Source organism: Bufo bufo, chromosome 7 (genome assembly GCF_905171765.1).
Source record: "Bufo bufo chromosome 7, aBufBuf1.1, whole genome shotgun sequence".
Classification (NCBI taxonomy): domain Eukaryota; kingdom Metazoa; phylum Chordata; class Amphibia; order Anura; family Bufonidae; genus Bufo; species Bufo bufo.
The window spans coordinates 65,418,138-65,435,573 of record NC_053395.1 but is presented as its reverse complement, the minus strand read 5'-3'; the positions used below and the strand labels follow the sequence as shown (position 1 = coordinate 65,435,573).

At 43.5% G+C, this 17,436-nt stretch overlaps 1 protein-coding gene and 1 long non-coding RNA gene across 3 annotated transcripts in view; both read right to left on the bottom strand.

Annotated features, from left to right (window-relative positions):
- The window catches only part of LOC121007476, a 158,949-nt gene that overhangs the window by 6,646 nt on the left and 134,867 nt on the right, over nt 1-17,436 (bottom strand). The gene's annotated exons all lie outside the window — the stretch shown is intronic.
- Nucleotides 2,968-17,436, bottom strand: part of EMP2 (epithelial membrane protein 2) — a 70,030-nt gene continuing 55,561 nt past the window's right edge. For both annotated transcript variants that reach the window (XM_040439413.1, XM_040439414.1), the window contains exons 2-5: nt 9,624-9,735; nt 8,313-8,412; nt 8,066-8,212; nt 2,968-4,164 (exon numbers count right to left, since the gene is read on the bottom strand). In XM_040439413.1, coding sequence (XP_040295347.1) covers nt 3,989-4,164; nt 8,066-8,212; nt 8,313-8,412; nt 9,624-9,701 — 501 coding nt within the window. In that variant the 5' untranslated portion in view covers nt 9,702-9,735 and the 3' untranslated portion in view covers nt 2,968-3,988. The remainder of the gene's footprint in view (nt 4,165-8,065; nt 8,213-8,312; nt 8,413-9,623; nt 9,736-17,436) is intronic.

Here is a 17,436-nt window from a genome sequence, read left to right as displayed (position 1 = left end):
CTGTTTTGATAAATGAGGCCCAAACCTCCTCTGGCTTTAACATCAGCGCAAAAACTGTATCAGAAGTTTAATGACGTGGCTCTCCATGGCCGAGCATCTACATGCAAGCCTTACATCACCAAACACAATGCCAAGCGTTCGGTGGAGTGGTGAAAAACGCACCATCACTGGACTCTGAAGGATTGGAAAGGTCTTCTGTGGAGAGATGAATCAGGCAGGCTGATGGACGAGTCTGGGTTTGGTGAACGCCAGGAGCACGTTACCTGTCTGACCGCATTGTGCCAGCTGTAAAGCTTGGTTAAGGAGGCATAATGCTATGTGGTTGATTTTTAAGGTTTGGCGTAGGCCCGTTAATTCCAGTAAGGGGAATCTTAAAGGGTTAAACCCATCTCAGACATTGGTGGTATATTGCTAGGATGTCAAATAAGTGCAGGTCCCACTCCTTTCTCCAGAACAGGAACCCTAAAGTGAAGGAGAGCGCAACATGCTGTCCATTCACTGATATGGGCTCACGCCATGAATGGAGGCTGGCCACTCTTCCTGTGTACTCTCCTTTACTTTGGGGGACCCATTCTGGAGATGAGGTGGAAGCTGCTCCTATCTGACATTGGTGGCATATCCTAGCTATATGCCACTGATTTCTGACATGAGACAACCCAATAAATGCAACAGATTTTCAAAAATGGTATGCTTCCAACTTTGTGTGAACAGTTTGGAGAAGGCCCTTTTCTGTTCCAATATGATTGTCCCTTTAGGGCTCATGCACATCAACGTATTTTCTTTCCGTGTCCGTTCTGTTTTTTTGCAGACCGTATGCGGAACCATTCATTTCAATGGGTCCGGTAAAAAAAAAAATGGAAGCTACTGTGCGCATTCAGTTTCCGTAGGTCCTATTATTATCCGCATTACAGATCAGGATAGTACTGTTCTATTAGGGGCCAGCTGTTCCGTTCTGCAAAATACCGAATGCACACTGATGTCATTCGTGTTTTTTGCGGACCGCAAAATACATCTGGTCGTGTGCATGAGCACTTAGGATGAGCAAGAATGGCGGTTGTGAGTCAGGTCTTCTTGTCCATGTCTGACCTCACAAATGACACAGCCAATTACACTAATCAATACATTCAAAAAGTATAAATTGAAGGCTGTGATAATAAGTCATAAAAACTCTGATGGATCAGACAGATCCTAATAACAGCAAGAATAGCTCGGCAAACTAAACTCTTCTTGTCATCAAAAAGCAACAGAAACCCAATGGAAAAAATAAACAAAAAACTGTTGTTCTCTTTGTCTACCAGATCACCTGCTCTCCTGTTCTTTTACACCTTTCCAGAGAAAGAGGTCTCACATCCTTATGTTTTTCACTGACATGTGCTGTATTTTTTAAGCTAATGAAAATTTATTAGTGATTAGTTTTTTTGACCAAACTTCTGTTACCAAGGTGCAAGAATTTGTTTGAAATTAGCACAGGAATGGGGAAGCAGTTACCATTCTCCACAGTTTTCTTTTCAGTTACCTCTAAGAAGTTGACTTTCATGGTCAGTAAAGGGGTTGTCTCATCTGAGACAATGGGGGCATATCACTAGATATCAATGGAGCGGGGAAGGTGGTGGCTGGAGGACTCCGCTCTGGCCACCACCAAACAAACTCTGTCCCCATAAAATTTAATGGGTGCGCACTACGCATGACCAGCTACCGCTCCCAATAACTGCTATGGGCCCCGACAGAAGAGCTCTGATCCCATAGAAATGAATGATGGGCTGCTGCGCATGCGCAGTGCACCCTCAACCGCTTTCGGGCTCCGTTTAGTAGATAGGTGTGGGACCCGCACCTATCAGATAATGGGGGCATATCCTAACTATATGCCCCCATTGTCTCAGATGAGAATTCCCCTTTAAAACAATATTCTAGCTGCTTGCATACTGTGTTATAATAGTGTGTTGTAAGCCTGCCCCTAGAGGTGGCTGCAGAATATAGCTATGCAGCAGTGTTGGTGCTATGTATCTGGACAAAGCTCTGAACTCTATAAAGAAATGATCACAAAACAAATATAAATTGTTGCGTAGAAATGTGACAGTGAAAGTGGTCTTGTCAAGAAAATTGCTTCTTTTTCGATTGTTTCGACTTAGAGTTATTCCCATCTTGGACATTGAGGGCATATCGGAAGGATATGCCCCCAAAGTCTGATAGGTGCATGTCTCACCTCTGCGCGGCCACCCTCCATTCATTCCTATTGGAGCGCTAAAAATAACCAAGTGCTGGCTCGGCTATTTCCGTAAGCCCCAGAGAAGTGAAAGGAGTGGTGGCCCCGCTTGCGAGATGCGCTTCCCATTCATTTCAATGGGACTTCCAAAAAGTAGCCAAGCGCGCTGATCGGCTATTTTCAGGGCTTCCGTAGGAATGGATGGAGGGCAGCCGCACATACATTGTACGCCCTCCGGGACTTTGTGGGCTCTGATCTAAGTGTAGATGCAGGTCCAGATGTGGGACCCTTACCTATCAGACATTGGGTGCATATCCGAGCAATATGCCCCCAATGTTCTAGATGGGAATAACCCTTCAAGTGCATGGAGATGGCGCTGTTTCTGTATGGCCTCGTGCACATGACCTTGGATCAACAAAATACACATATTCTCCACTCCTATCAGAAGAAATGAGTACTCATCTGCAATATGGACAAGAATAGGACATGTGCTATGCTTTGTGGAGCGGACATGCACATGACATCTGTGTGCTGCCGTTTTTTTGGGAGCCATATAAATGAATGGGTCCGTGTGCTATCCACAAAAAAACTGCGGATCGGACACAGATGCAAAATATGGTTGTGTGCACGAGTCCTAAATAAAAGTCGACCCATTTATTTTTTCTAATCCTGGTCCACTCCCTTGAAAAAATTGCATGCCCTGCCCTTTGGTAATATGTTCTCAGTAACGCGTTAAGGAATCAAACACAGGACACCATCATTTTTAAAGCAATAATTTTCTTTTGTAACAATAAAATGACCAATTTCCATACATAGACTTAAAACTACATGCAAAACAGATCTAGGAACAAATCTGCATTTTATATATGTACAGCGTTCAAGAGTGAAGGGGTAAAATCTGGCTATAAAATGAGCAAAACTTCCAATAATAATTATGCTAAAGCAAACAATACATATCTGTAAATTGCAAGACAAAGTCAAAAATCTGGAATGTTCAATGAGTTGCAGCATGGCTAGATCATTTTTACTCTTCCTTCTATGCATTACGAAAAATGTAAATCATTCCTGCTGCTGTATACATTTTCAAGGTGTATTTTGGTAAACTGGTGAAATATATTGAATTTTCAGTGTAGGTTCATCTTTCCAGAGAATTATAAAAGGTTTTTTTGTAACATGCCCATTAGTCATTAGGATTCAACATCTCCTAACATCACTGTAGTCAGAACCCCCACCCTTCGTATTAAATGGTCTGTTCCACAGCTACTGTCTTTATAGAACATTTCACAGCACTCTAATAAGGGGGGTATCTGACTACACCAAGAAAACAGTAAGGTTAGCATAAAACAAAATCTTGTGTTTTGTAAAACATTAAACCTACATGATGTTTTAGGTTGCAAAAAAGTCCCCCAAATGATAATTGAGATGTCTTAGATTCAAAACCATCCAATCCCCCCTCCCCTTCTCTCGGAAAATATAAAACTTGTTAAATCTACAACTACCAACCAAAAAAAAAATATTTATATAAAATTAAAACATCGTTCAAGTTGTAAAACATTATACATGTATTGTAATATTCAAATTCTTTCCCATTAACCAAAGAAGGGTCAATGTTCCAGGATACGTGTATAATGTGTCATAGTCTTAGCGTGAAACATGCTAAGAGAACAGTACGTGTTTAGGAAACCTTACCATTTACTACACAACCACTTCAAAATGATTATATACAAAATGGTTATCTGTATTTGGTCTGTGTAGGGATAGGATTCGTCTAGCTGATGTTGCGGCTTATTTACGCTTCCTAAGTACCAAGTACATGATGCTGTTAATAAGGGTGAAGGCAAAGGCAATCCAAGCTAGAATGAAGGAGTATCCGAACGTGCCGTCCTTTAGGTTTTGTTCTTTCGAATGGATTTGCTCATGCATGGAGGAGTAGATGGCGGCAGCGATCATAACACACAGACCTGGAAAATTAAAAAGGAAAAAAAAGCAGATATAATTCTACAGGTCTAGATGTATAATTAAGCACAGAGACCTGTGCCCGAGGGCAGCAGATGCTGAGATGGTGCTCATTTTCTGCATGTTAAAACTTTTTCTTAATCCATGAAGACAAATTAAAGGGACGTAAGAAACCAGATGATATAAACTCCAGAGGCATGGGATGGCACTACTATAGTCTGCCTGGTGCTAGAAGTGGACGAATGGATGAGCTGTAGAACTGTATGGCAAGATTCCTAAAAAAGGATGGACTGTATCCTACAGGTGGAACATGATCTTAAAGGGGTGATCCCACAAAAATGATTTATTAACTTCTATGGGACTGTTTTTTGGAATTGATAGTGCTCCCAGCTGTCTAAGGCTACTTTCAAACTTGCGTTGTTATTTTCCGGAATTGAGATCCGGCAGAGGATCTCAATACCGGGGAAAAAAAATTCTGTTTGGTCCTCATGCATTGTGAATGGAAAGAGATCTGTTCAGGATGCATCAGAATGTCTTCTGTTCCATCAGCATTCTGTTTTGTTACCGGACACAAAACTGCTGCAACAGGGGTTTTGGGTTGTGTCAGAAAAATTGAAAAAACGGATCCGTCACTGAAAAATATGTAAGTCAATGGTGACTGATCTGGTTTTTTAGGAGCCTAAAAAAAACGGATCCGAAACCCATTGACTTTCAGTGTATTTAGTGACGAATCAGTTTTTTTATTTATTTTGATTTCACACAACTGCATCCTAATGGAGCGAATGCATCCTGATGTGTAAAATCAAAAAACAGATCCATTTAATTCCAGTATTGAGCTCCTCTGCCAGATCTCAATACCGGAATTAACAACGCAAGTGTGAAAGTAACCTTAGGCTATTTTCACATCTATGTTTTTAATTCAGGTTTTGAGATCTTCTGCCAGAGGATTAAACTGATCAGTTTTCTCCCCATTCATTGTCAATGGGGACTAAACTGATAAGGATTCATTTGTTCGCATTAGGGCTGAAACGATTATTTGATTCAAATCGAGTAATTCAACACAAAAATCCTCGATACTAATTTTTTGCATCGAAGATTCGTTTGTGTCATGTGACCACGGAGCGGGAGTAAAGCGATTGGCATTACTCCCGCTCTGTGGTCTCCCGCTGCGCTTGGAATACTCACCTTTCCAGCAGGGGGCCTCCGGACACTTCACAGCACGTCCATGGTTCCGCGCTGCACTGACCTCCTTACGTACGCACGCCGCGACCTGACGCGCTGTGGGACGTCAGACGCAAAGCAGCGCGGAACGATGGAGTGTAGGCGGCGCCCCTGCTGGAAAGGCAAGTTGGTAAAACCAAAGGGGGTGGGGGCACAACGAAGTCCAGGCGCCCGGAGTGCACAGCGTCATAGCAACCAATGACAGAGCAGGGCAGCAAACTATGGCACAATGGGGGGGGGGGGGGAGAGCTGATGGCACTGGGGGAGTAGAGATGATGGCACTGGGGTGGGGAAGAGCTGATGGCACTGGGGGAATGGACCTGATGGCACAGGGGAACTGATGCACTTGGGCCGATTGCACAGTGGGGAACAAAGGATGTTGGGGACTAATGGCAGGGGGTCTGATGAGATTTTATAAAGGAAAACAGTCTATTAATTCATTTTTTCTTATTACTCGATTAATCGTAAAAAATAATCGTTTACTGCAGCCCTAGTTTGCATTAGTTCAGTTGCGTTTTGGGGCAGGACACAAAACCGCTTCAAGCAGCATTTGTGTCCGGTTTGCAAAACAGAACAAACCTTATCAGGCATGAAAATCAATGTAAGTCAATGGTGCCGGATCAGGCGCCCATCGAATTACAAGGATTTTCATGCCTGATCAGGTTTAGTTTGTTCAGATTTGATTTAATACAACCGGATACGGCCGAAACAGAGCCATCTGGCTGTATTAAATGCCAGATCTCAAAACCTGCCATTCAATATTTATTTCCTGGTAAATTCTTTGTTTCACCAAAATGTTTTTCTGCCAGTTAAAACCAGATAGTACACACATCCTTTTTTTTTTATCTGTTTTTATTTTCTGGTTACAGTTTTTTTATTTATTTCCTGAACATTATTATGGGGGCGGGCATCTTGCCCGAGCTGTTCTTAACAGCATTTGGAAGGCATTAAGAGAATTGCTTTACGGCAGCTACATAGACCATAGACACAATGGTCTGGAAACGCTAGTTCATCTGGTAATATGATCATTTGTGCCGTCACCTAAATCATCGTTTGCCATTTAAACACACTCTGGTGCTGGCAAACAATGATTCTGTATGCGGACGACCAATGGTATTAGCGATTGCTCCTCCCCATACTGTGGAGGAGATCTCTGCATGTAATAGTAGCGGTCTCCTCCACTGATGAGCAGGCGATTGCCAGGAAGGAACGCTTCCTTCCTTACAATTGCCAGGTAAATTTCCAGTGTAAAGGGGCCTTAACTTCGAACAAGTCTTTTAAAGACAAAGAGGATGGCAGGCATCCAGTAGTAGCTCTCAGCACTGTAGGACACTGTTTCCCTGCCGCAGCACAGAGGAAACAAGCATAAACGATAGCTGTCCAGCAGCAAGGACCACATGATTGCTTCCTATGAGGAGGATACATATTATCTACATATTAGCAATGCTTTGTATAAAAGACTCAAACACAAAAGGTAAAGTAAGGACTTAACAGACGTTTCATTCATCTCTTTAATTAGGCAACACAAGACTACAACCAGCCTCAATTAAGATAATAAATGGATCAATATTCTAAAACCAGGATCCAGAATAATTATGGTTTCATAATAGTCACCTAATGAAATCATTTATTTCTTTCTGAAATTACAACAATGAACAATTAGAACATCTAATTAACGAGATGGATGACTATTAGTATACCAATGCTACGCAGCATTTGTATATAGTGTATGTGTGCGGTGCTCTTCCAGGCATGGCGGATCAGTTAATACTATCAATTAATACATGTCGTAGTTTTATTCCGGCCGCCTCTCGGCATGTTTTCCGTGCTGCCACCGGAACTCCGGCCCGCCCCCATTATAGTTAAAGGGGCCGGAGCGGTAGTCCGGGGGCAAGCATCCACTAGCGACAGCACGGATCCGACAGGCTGTTCACCTGCCAGAACAGCCTACCAGGGTTCCTTGCCTCTAGTGTAAAAGTACCCTTACTCCTACTAATGGAGATAACCTTTCTAGAAATATTTTAACTTTTCCAGGAGCTTTTAATATCTGAAGGTTCCTTAGCTACTGCAGTAAAATTATATTAGTCTGCATTGTTATTTCTGAAAACTTACTTACGACCTCAGTTGAGCCGAGCATGTCAACGTCTATGGTTATAGTTAAAGGAGTATTTACCGTTCAGATATTTATGACATATGCCACGTGAGGTGTCAAAAAATGTCTGATGCACATGAGTCCCTCCTCTGGGACCCACACCTGTCTCCAGAATAGGGATCCCCAACAGTGTCCCACATGTTGACAAGGCTGCCACATCCAGGAGGTGGTGGCCACACATTCTCAACATTTACTTCTATGGGAGTCATAGAAACAGCCGTATGCTCCCTGTTCTGGAGCAAGATGTGGATCCAAGAGGTGAGATCAGCATCTGTCAGATACTTATGGCATATGCTGTGACAATACCAAATTAAAGCTGTCCATACACATTAGATAACCATCGGCAGATACTGGATCTACCAACAGTCTAAGACTGTTGACATGACATTTATGGTTTCCATTTAAAGTATGCTCCAGAATGTATACATTAAATGGATGCTTCCACCAGAAATATCTTACATTTAAGACATATCAAGCTCATTCAGAAAGTTTACACCTGTTGACTACTTCCACAACATAATTGCAATACTCACATGATAGCATCTGGATAATGGCAGTAAACACAAATCGCTCTCCTTGTTTAAGCCGAAACAGTTGGAGGACAAAGCTCAAGAGTCCAATGCAACACAGAATGGTGGACAGGATCATGGTAGCCTGAATGGCCTGGATAGCCTGAAAATCTAAGGAATAATACGATATATCATTATTTGTATGCTCATTCGACTTCTACTTTTGAAAACAATGGAGAACGGATTATCTCACATTCATGCTAGCACTTACAGTCATTGGTGCTGTTGATTTCTGCGCAGTTTTGAGTTCCATTAGTGTTCACACAGGTTCTCCAGATGTCAGCGTAGAAGTTGTTTCCAACCCACCAGGCCTGGGGACCAGAATGATGTTACAAGTTCAAATCATGTGTATTTTGTGATGCGTCAGTCACTTATTATCCCTTTTGCTAGTTTACTTGTATTTCACAAGTTTTGAGAGCCACGCTAACAAACTCTCTGCATCTACTACAGTTTGGGATGAACCCATAGAGTTTCTGTGCATGCAAAGCCGGGATAAGCCTGACAACTGTAAAGGAGATTTTCAATCTATATATTTTTTTAAATAAAGTTAAAAGGCTATAAATTTATGGTGTATCGCTATAGATGATTGACGGGCGTCTGAATGCTGAGGCCTCCACAACGTCCAGCATGAAGGAGCTCCTTCAAAGTTTTTCCAATCAGTTCTCCCAGGAACTTGAGATTGGTGACAGTCTCAGAGATTAAGGGGCACATATATTAAGACCGCCGTTTTAGTTGGTAGGTGTATTTCGGTTTGATCAATAACCCCCATATTGTTTTAGCGTGTGGCATTTTTAAATAGTGTTTTTTGCATGCCTAGTGTTTTTCCTAGAGGAATGTAAGTGCCCCCCCTTCTTCTGTAGCTCTGTGATACCACTTTCGCTAGAGAGCTCTATGGTAAAAAATTAATTTAAAAAAAGCCATTAAAACCGCTAAACACATTGGGAGGACAAAAATGCAAGATTCAGTGTTTTTTGCGATTTGAAAATAAAGTAATTCACCCCAAAAATGCACCTCAACTGTAAAAAAAACATGAATATGAAAAATGATGGGGTCATTTATGAAAACTGGTGTTTTAGACGCTGTTCTTAACAACCCCCTATAGCTGATGGTGGATCCGCTGAAGTTATGAAGAGGCGCCTACACCACGCCTACTTTTTTAGGCCTCGCGTGAGCGGGGAAAAGTTGCAGATTGCGGCACAAATTACCTTTGCGTCGCAATCTGTGCCAGAAATACACCTAATATAGACCTGGCGTGAGCAGGGAGAAGTCGGAGAAATACCCCTAATTTATTTGTATTTCTGTTTAATAAATGACCCCCTTAGTTTTTATCAAAACAGAGGAGCACATATTAGATAAAGCAGACATCAGTGATGGGCAGTGGCCTTCGCTCAGCTGTAATATCGTCTTTGGTTAGTGTTTTTCCATTGCTCTGGCGCACGCACGCACGCACACTTTAATAATGTGATTTTTCATGGCAAAATAATTGTACAGAATGAGGACGTCACATTGTGCAGGGACTTACATTGTCTATTGTAGAGATGAAGAGCAATGCTATGGAGGTTATATGGAAAATGATAATAAAAGCCAGCACGACCAACATCTTCACTCTTCTCGGATTTTAGATCAAAAGGAAACTGAAAGACAAAAACACATGCAATTGATTAGTCACATGGGCATTGACTATGTTTGCAGCTATAAGGATGCACTGAAGCTTGTACGGTATTTTACTGGTGCAAGAATGTGCAAATGCCATCTAGACTCATACTTAAAGAGCACCTATCACGCTCCTGACCATGTCTCAATAAATAACTGTATTTGGCATGTAACATTTATTATTGTGTCTCTATGCTAGAAGTTTACAACTAAAAAGGTACAACTGGGTGTGTGTCCCTGCACAGTCTGACACTATCCAATCAACGCTGATAGTTACAGACTGTGGAGGGACACACCCCCAACCAGTATCACCCAGGTGTACTGTTAGGCCTCTTTCACACAGGCGAGTTTTTCCGTGCGGGTGCAATGCGTGAGGTGAACGCATTGCACCCGCACTAAATCCGGACCCATTCGTTTCTATGGGGCTGTTCAGATGAGCAGTGATTTTCACGCATCACTTGTGAGTTGCGTGAAAATTTGCAGGATGCTCTATATTGCGCGTTTCTCACGCAACGCAGGCCCTATAGAAGTGAATGGGGCTGCGTGAAAAATCGCAAGCAAGTGCGGATGCAATGCGATTTTCACTCATGGTTGCTAGGAGACGATCGGGATATGGACCCGATCTTTATTATTTTCCCTTATAACATGGTCATAAAGGGAAAATAATAACATTCTTAATACAGAATGTTAAGTAAAATAGTAATGGAGGGGTTAAAAAAAAAAGAATTCTAATAATTAAACTTACCACATCCACTTGTTCGCGCAGCCCGGCTTCTCTTCTTCTTTGATGGGCTGGTAGAAAAGGACCTTTGGTGATGTCACCAAAAGGTCCTTTTCTACCAGCTCAAAGAAGAAGTAAGAAGAGAAGCCAGGCTGCGCGAACAAGTGCATAAGGCGAGTTTTATTTTTATTTTTATTTTAACTCCTCCATTACCATTTTAATTAGTATTCTGTATTAAGAATGCTATTATTTTCCCTTATAACCATGTTATAAGGGAAAATAATAAAATCTACACAACACCTAACCCAAACCCGAACCCAAACTTCTGTGAATAAGTTCAGGTCTGGGTACCAAACATGCAGATTTTTCTCACACGTGTGTAAAAAAAAAAAAAACACATTAAAATGCTTTACACTCGCGTGGAAAATCGTGCATTTTCCCGCAACGCACCCGCATTCTATCCGGCCCTCACACACGACGCCCGTGTGAAAGAGGCCTTATTTAAAAACTTCTGGCAGGAATAGTAGAGGAGTGGCAAAACATACAGCTATAACAAACTATTCCTGAATTTTTACACAGGGAATACACGTAGTTACTAAAATGTACATGTCAGGGGAGGAGACAGCGCCACTTTAAAGATTCAAACATGTACTGCCTTCAAATTACAAATATATATCAGCTTTCCCAGAGTCTTTGTTGCTATAATTAGTGCCAAATTTATCAATTGACGAACGAGGCATGATATATTTGGTGCATTTTTTAGCCTAACAGATTGCGGAGAAAAACATAGCAACCAATAAGATTCCACCTTTCATTTTCCAAAGGAGCTCTAAAAGAGGCATTCTCAAAACTGCGGCCCTCCAGCTGTTGTAAAACTACAACTCCCACAATGCCCTGCTGTAGGCTGATACCTGTAGGCTGTTCAGGCATGCTGGGAGTTGTAGTTTTGCAACAGCTGGAGGGCCGCAGTTTGAAGATGCCTGCTCTAAAAAATGAAAGATGGAATCTGATTGGTTGCTATGGGCAACTAAGGGAGAGTTCATATCACTTTCATCATTTTCCATTCTTCCGATTCCTCAGAAGAACAGAAAAAGAAAATAGGATCCTGTAAAACAGATCCTGGCATATGTTTGAGATCTGAGATTGTTTATTTTAGACTGAAAAAAACTCCTGGGAGCAGTTTTGATAAATCACCTCTATGGACAGCACATCCTCATACATTGAGCTGTTGCTTCCCAGCGTAATTTATAAACTTGACCTTTGAGGAGCTTTCTATAAGTTTTGATCAAAATGCATAGGCCCACTCACCACATCAAGGTAGTCCCTATACAGTGGATTCCTACTCTAAATTGGCACAGCCCCACAAGACAACTATTGCAGCGCATCACCTGCAGGAGGCATGACCCAGTAGCCCAACCAAACCCTTGCCATCAGGCTAAGCCCCCCACCAACCCACAGGAACATCCCTGTTAGCAAATCTATGATACGTAAAACACTAAACAAGAATGGATTTCATGGGATGATACCACAGAGAAAGCCACTGCTGTCCAAAAAAAACATTGCTGCACGTTTACAGTTTGCACAAGAGCACCTGGATGTTCCACAGCCGTACTGGCAAAATATTCTGTGGACAGATGAAACCAAAGTTGAGTTGTTTGGCACAGCACACCAACATCAAAACCTCATCCCAACTGTGAAGTATGGTGGTGGGGGCATCATGGTTTGGGGCTGCTTTGCTGCGTCAGGGCCTGGACAGATTGCTATCATCGAAGGAAAAATGAATTCCCAAGTTTATCAAGACATTTTGCAGGAGAACTTAAGGCCATCTGTCCACCAGTCGAAGCTCATCAGAAGATGGGTGTTGCAACAGGACAACGACCCAAAGCATAGAAGAAAATTAACAGAATGGCTTAAACAGAAGAAAATACACCTTCTGGAGTGGCCCAGTCAGAGTCCTGACCTCAACACGATTGAGATGCTGTGGCATGACCTCAAGAAAGCGATTCACACCAGACATCCCAAGAATATTGCTGAACTGAAACAGTTCTGTAAAGAGGAATGGTCAAGAATTACTCCTGACCGTTGTGCACGTCTGATCTGCAACTACAGGAAACGTTTGGTTGAAGTTATTGCTGCCAAAGGAGGTTCAACCAGTTATTAAATCCAAGGGTTCACATACTTTCACTGTGAATGTTTACATGGTGTGTTCAATAAAAACATGGTAACATTTCATTCTGTGTGTGTTATTAGTTTAAGCAGACTGTGATTGTCTATTGTTGTGACTTAGATGAAGATCAGATCACTTTTTATGACCAATTTGTGCAGAAATCCATATCATTCCAAAGGGTTCACATACTTTTTCTTGCAACTGTACATGATAAACAAGTTGAAAACAGGCCCCTCATTTATCATTTTCTATGCCTGTTTTAGGCGTGGAAAATGGTCTAAGGATCTAGGCCAGCAAAGGAGCTGGTATAGATTTAGACAGGCAGCGGATACGCCAAAGTTAGTTATGTAGAAGCCAATGCTTCTACATAAATTCGGCGCATCCACCACTAGCTAAAGGAGTATTAAGACAGTCATCTAAAACGCCTTAAATTTAATCAGATTTGACCATGTGTAGGTCTAGCAATGGCTCACAAACTTTTATTTTACAGGCACTTGTGTGAAAGTTCTCCAGTCACAACAATTTCAATGCATAAACCTTAACCTTTTTACCTTTAAGACCTAGTTCACACGATCGTTTTTTTTTGCGAATGTACGGGCCGTTTTTTTGTGTTCCGTATACGGAACCATTTATTTCAATGGTTCCGCATTAAAAACGGAATGTGTTCCGTAAGCATTCCGTTTCCGTATTTCCGTTCCGTTGAAAGATAGAACATGTCCTATTATTGCTCGCAAATCACGTTCCGTGGCTCCATTCAAGTCAATGAGCCCGCAAAAAAAAACGGAACACATATGGAAATGCATCCGTATGTCTTCCGTATGTGTTCCATTTTTGCTGAACCATCTATTGAAAAGGTTATGCCCAGCCCAATTTTTTCTATGTAATTACTGTATACTGTACATGGCATACGGAAAAACGGAAAGGAAACGGAAACACAACGAAACAACGGATCCGTGAAAAACGGACCGCAAAAAACTATAAAAGCCATACGTTCATGTGAACTAGGCCTAAGTTACAGTTCTGTGCATTACCTCTAACTAACACAAGGTGGCAGCAGAGCACTAAATAGGATTTTTTTTTTTTTCAGTCCGATTTAGGTCTGATATCATTTCGAAATTTGTTGCTCATGACAATGATTTGATTTTGTTGAATTAATGTTAAAATTTACACCAGCCCCAAAAAAAAGGCTCTGGAAGGGTACAACTGAAAAGAGTTTAGAATCAGTATCAGTGCAGCATTATTGTAACTGTAGCCATAGCAGCCATGCTGGCTTTTTGCTGTAACGTAGATATAGGATGCTATTATACATTCCTATATTTTTTTGCTACCTATGCCATGCCTCCCAACTTTTTGGATGGTTATTAGAGATGAGCGAATCGAATCCCACGAAGTGGAATTCGATCCAAATTTCAGGATAAATTTGATTCACCTAGAAGCCGAATTTCCACATTAGGGGCGAGGGCCTGCTGCTAATCTGACATTGTGGGGACCAGTGGCGGATTATAATTGGGGCGTTTGTGTCTGTAGCCCTAGGCCCGGCATCGCTGGGGGCCTAACGCCGACCCAAACGCCCAGAAACTACAGCGGGGCACGGGAGTGCATAGTTTCCTTCCCCCTGATCACCGCTATAGGCTTCAGGCCTGCAGTACATGGGTGCACACTTTAGGATGAGGGGGGTGCTTGCATTAATTGTAACTATAACCCCCCTCATTCATAGGAATACACCCATGTGCAGCAGTACATAGGTGCATTCCTATGGATGAGGGGGGTTATAACAGGTGAATTACGGTACACTGGACAGTGTTTATATTATATGACTATAACCCCCTTCATCCATAGGTATGCACCCATGTACTGCACATGTTTTAGCCCACCTTTTGGTTGAACATTTTTTTTATTTATTATTTTCCTCCTCTAAACCTGGGGTGCGTCTTACATTCAGGTGCGTCTAAAAGCGAAAAATACGGTATGCATTTTAAATTTGGCAACTAAAAATTTTATTTGGTTCCTAAATTTTTCAGTTTAGGAGCCAATGGCTCCTAGGTATTTTTGCAGTCCTATGTAACACTACAGATAGCATAAGGTAAAAGGGTTCTCTGGGATTTATATTTTGATGGCCTATCCTCAGGATAGATCATCAATATGAGGAGATTGGTGGGGGTCCGACTCCTGGCACCCTAGCCAATAAGCTGTTTGTGGAGACCGCAATGTTCCAGTAAGCGCCGCAGCCTCTTTGCTCAGCGCTGTCATTTGATAGCACTGTGCTTGGTATTTCAGCTCAGCCTCAATCACTCGGATGGAACTGTGCTTCAGCTAGGCCATGTAACGATCAATGTGATGTCATATGGCCTAGGAAGAGACTGTGGCGCTCACGAAGCACCACAGCATCTTCATATATAAAAAAGTAAAGGGAGGGGCCCGAGTTGGTTAGACAGCCCCGGGCCCATCATGCACTTAATCCGCCCCTTGTGGGGACTCCCTCTGGTAGACAGGATTAGCGGACACAATATAGAGGCAACAACAAGTTCTTTGGATCAAACAGTTCAGTGTTTTATTTACACTTTAGGCAAGTGAGAAAACAAGCAGTCATATTCAAACAAAAAGTAATCTTGCGGTGTTGGTGGCAATTCACACCATGCGGCAATTCTGCCTCAAAGAGTCCTTGCTGATAGCAGCACCAACCTGTTTTCACGCCAAAGAGGTAGCAAGCCTTCATCCAGACACAAGGCTCCCAGATCCCAACACATGGCTTCTGAGCCCAGCTGTCTATTTAAGGACAGCCAGGTGCTGCCAAAACCCGGACCGGCATTAAAAGAAATTTGACCTCATCTGGCTGTAAATCAGCCCAGCAGCATATGCTGGGAGGAAAATGCACTGTGTCACACCATCTAAAAAGATGGAGATGGAGGAGGAGGAGATTGAACCATATACCCTTTTTAGTGGTGGAAGGGGTGCATGGGAATACAGTGTATTCAATACACCATAAAAGCCACATTTAGAGTGCCTTTATGTTCAGCCGCTTTCCTCTGGTGGAGTAAAGAAGTCTGGGGCAATCCAGGCCTTGTTAATTTTTATAAGAGTCAACCGGTCAGCATTTTCAGTTGACAGGCGGATGCGCTTATCAGTTATTATGCCCCCAGCAGCACTAAATACACTCTGACAAAACGCTGGCGGCGGGGCAGGCCAGCACCTCCAAGGCATAGAGCGCCAGTTCGTGCCACGTGTCCAGCCTAGACACCCAATAGTTGTAAGGCACAGAGGGATCACTAAGGACGCTGACACGGTCTGCTACGTACTCCTTCACCATCTTCCAAAATATTCCGTGCATCAGGTTGAGGGTGCTGGCGGGGTGTTATAAAACTGTCCCAGCCCTTGGAGAGTGTTGCCCTGCCTCTGTTGGAACTGCTGCGTTCCCCTCGTCTCCCCTCCTCGGTTCCCCAAGGAACTACGTACTCTGCTGCCAGCTGGAAATTTTCGGAGCAATTTTTCATCAAGGACCTTCCGGTATTGCACCATTTTGCTTGTCCTCTACACAATAGGAATTGTAGGTTGAGTGGCGAGAGCCACAGCTCAGACTGGTCCCTTATCCCCTGCCACAGCTCTGCGGCGGTGTGCTGTTTGTCACCTAAGCAGATCAGTTTAAGCACGGCCTGTTGCCGCTTCCCCACTGCAGTGCTACACTGCTTGCTGACTGGTTCTGCAAGATGATAATTAAGAGATGGAAGTGAAGGAGGAGGCGTTGGAGGAGAAGGGGGGGGGGTTGCAACCACTAACAGGTGGTGGCGTAAACCCTGATGGAAGTAGGGCCCGCAATCCTTAGCGTCGGTAGCACCTGTGCCATCCCAGGGTACGACTCGCTCCCGGCCTCCACAACGTTCACCCAGTGTGCCGTCAGGGAAATGTAGCATCCCTGGCCAAAAGCACTTGTTCATGTGTTAGTCGTTAAGTGGACCTTCCCAATAACTGCTTTGGTCAGGGCACCGGTGATGTTACGGGACACATGCTGGTGTAAGGCGGGGATGGCACACCGGGCAAAATAGTGGCGGCTGGGGACTGAGTAAAGAGGGATGGCCGCCGCCATCAGGCCGCGGAAAGCCTCAGTGTCCACAAGCCTAAATGGCAACATTTCCAGGGCCAGCAATTTGGAAAGGTGCACATTTAGTGCTATGACGCGTGGGTGGGTGGGTGGCTGGGTATTTGCGCTTTCGTTCAAAGGCCTGGGGTATAGACATCTGTACGCTGCGCTGAGACACAGAAGTGGATGTGCTAGCTGATGGTGCTTGCGAAGGTCCAGGTGCATGGTGGGAGGCATCCGGGCCTGTGTCTTAGACAGGGGATTGGCCAGCACGTAACACAGGGGAAGAGGAGGCAGTGGTGTGACCCAGGCGTTCGTCCCACCTATTAGGGTGCTTTGATCATGCTGGTGGTGGTGAGGTTGCTAGTGTTCAAGCCCCTGCTCATTTTGGCACGGCACAGGTTGCAAATGACAATTCTTTTATCGTCCGTACTTTCCTCAAAAAAGCGCCAGACTGCACAACACCTAACCCCTGGCAAGGGACATTGCCGTAAGGGAGTGCTCCGTGGAACAGTTGCGGGCCTGTTTGGTGTTGCCCGCCTTCTCATTTTTTGCCACCCCACTGCCTCTTTCTGCCTGTTGCGGTGCTGCAGATCCCTCCCCCTCTGTACTGCTGTCCTCGCTCGGCTTGCCACCTTCCCAGGTTGGGATAGTGACTTCATCGTCCATCACCTCCTCACTCTCGTCATCCTCCTGACTTGTTGACCTAACAACAACCT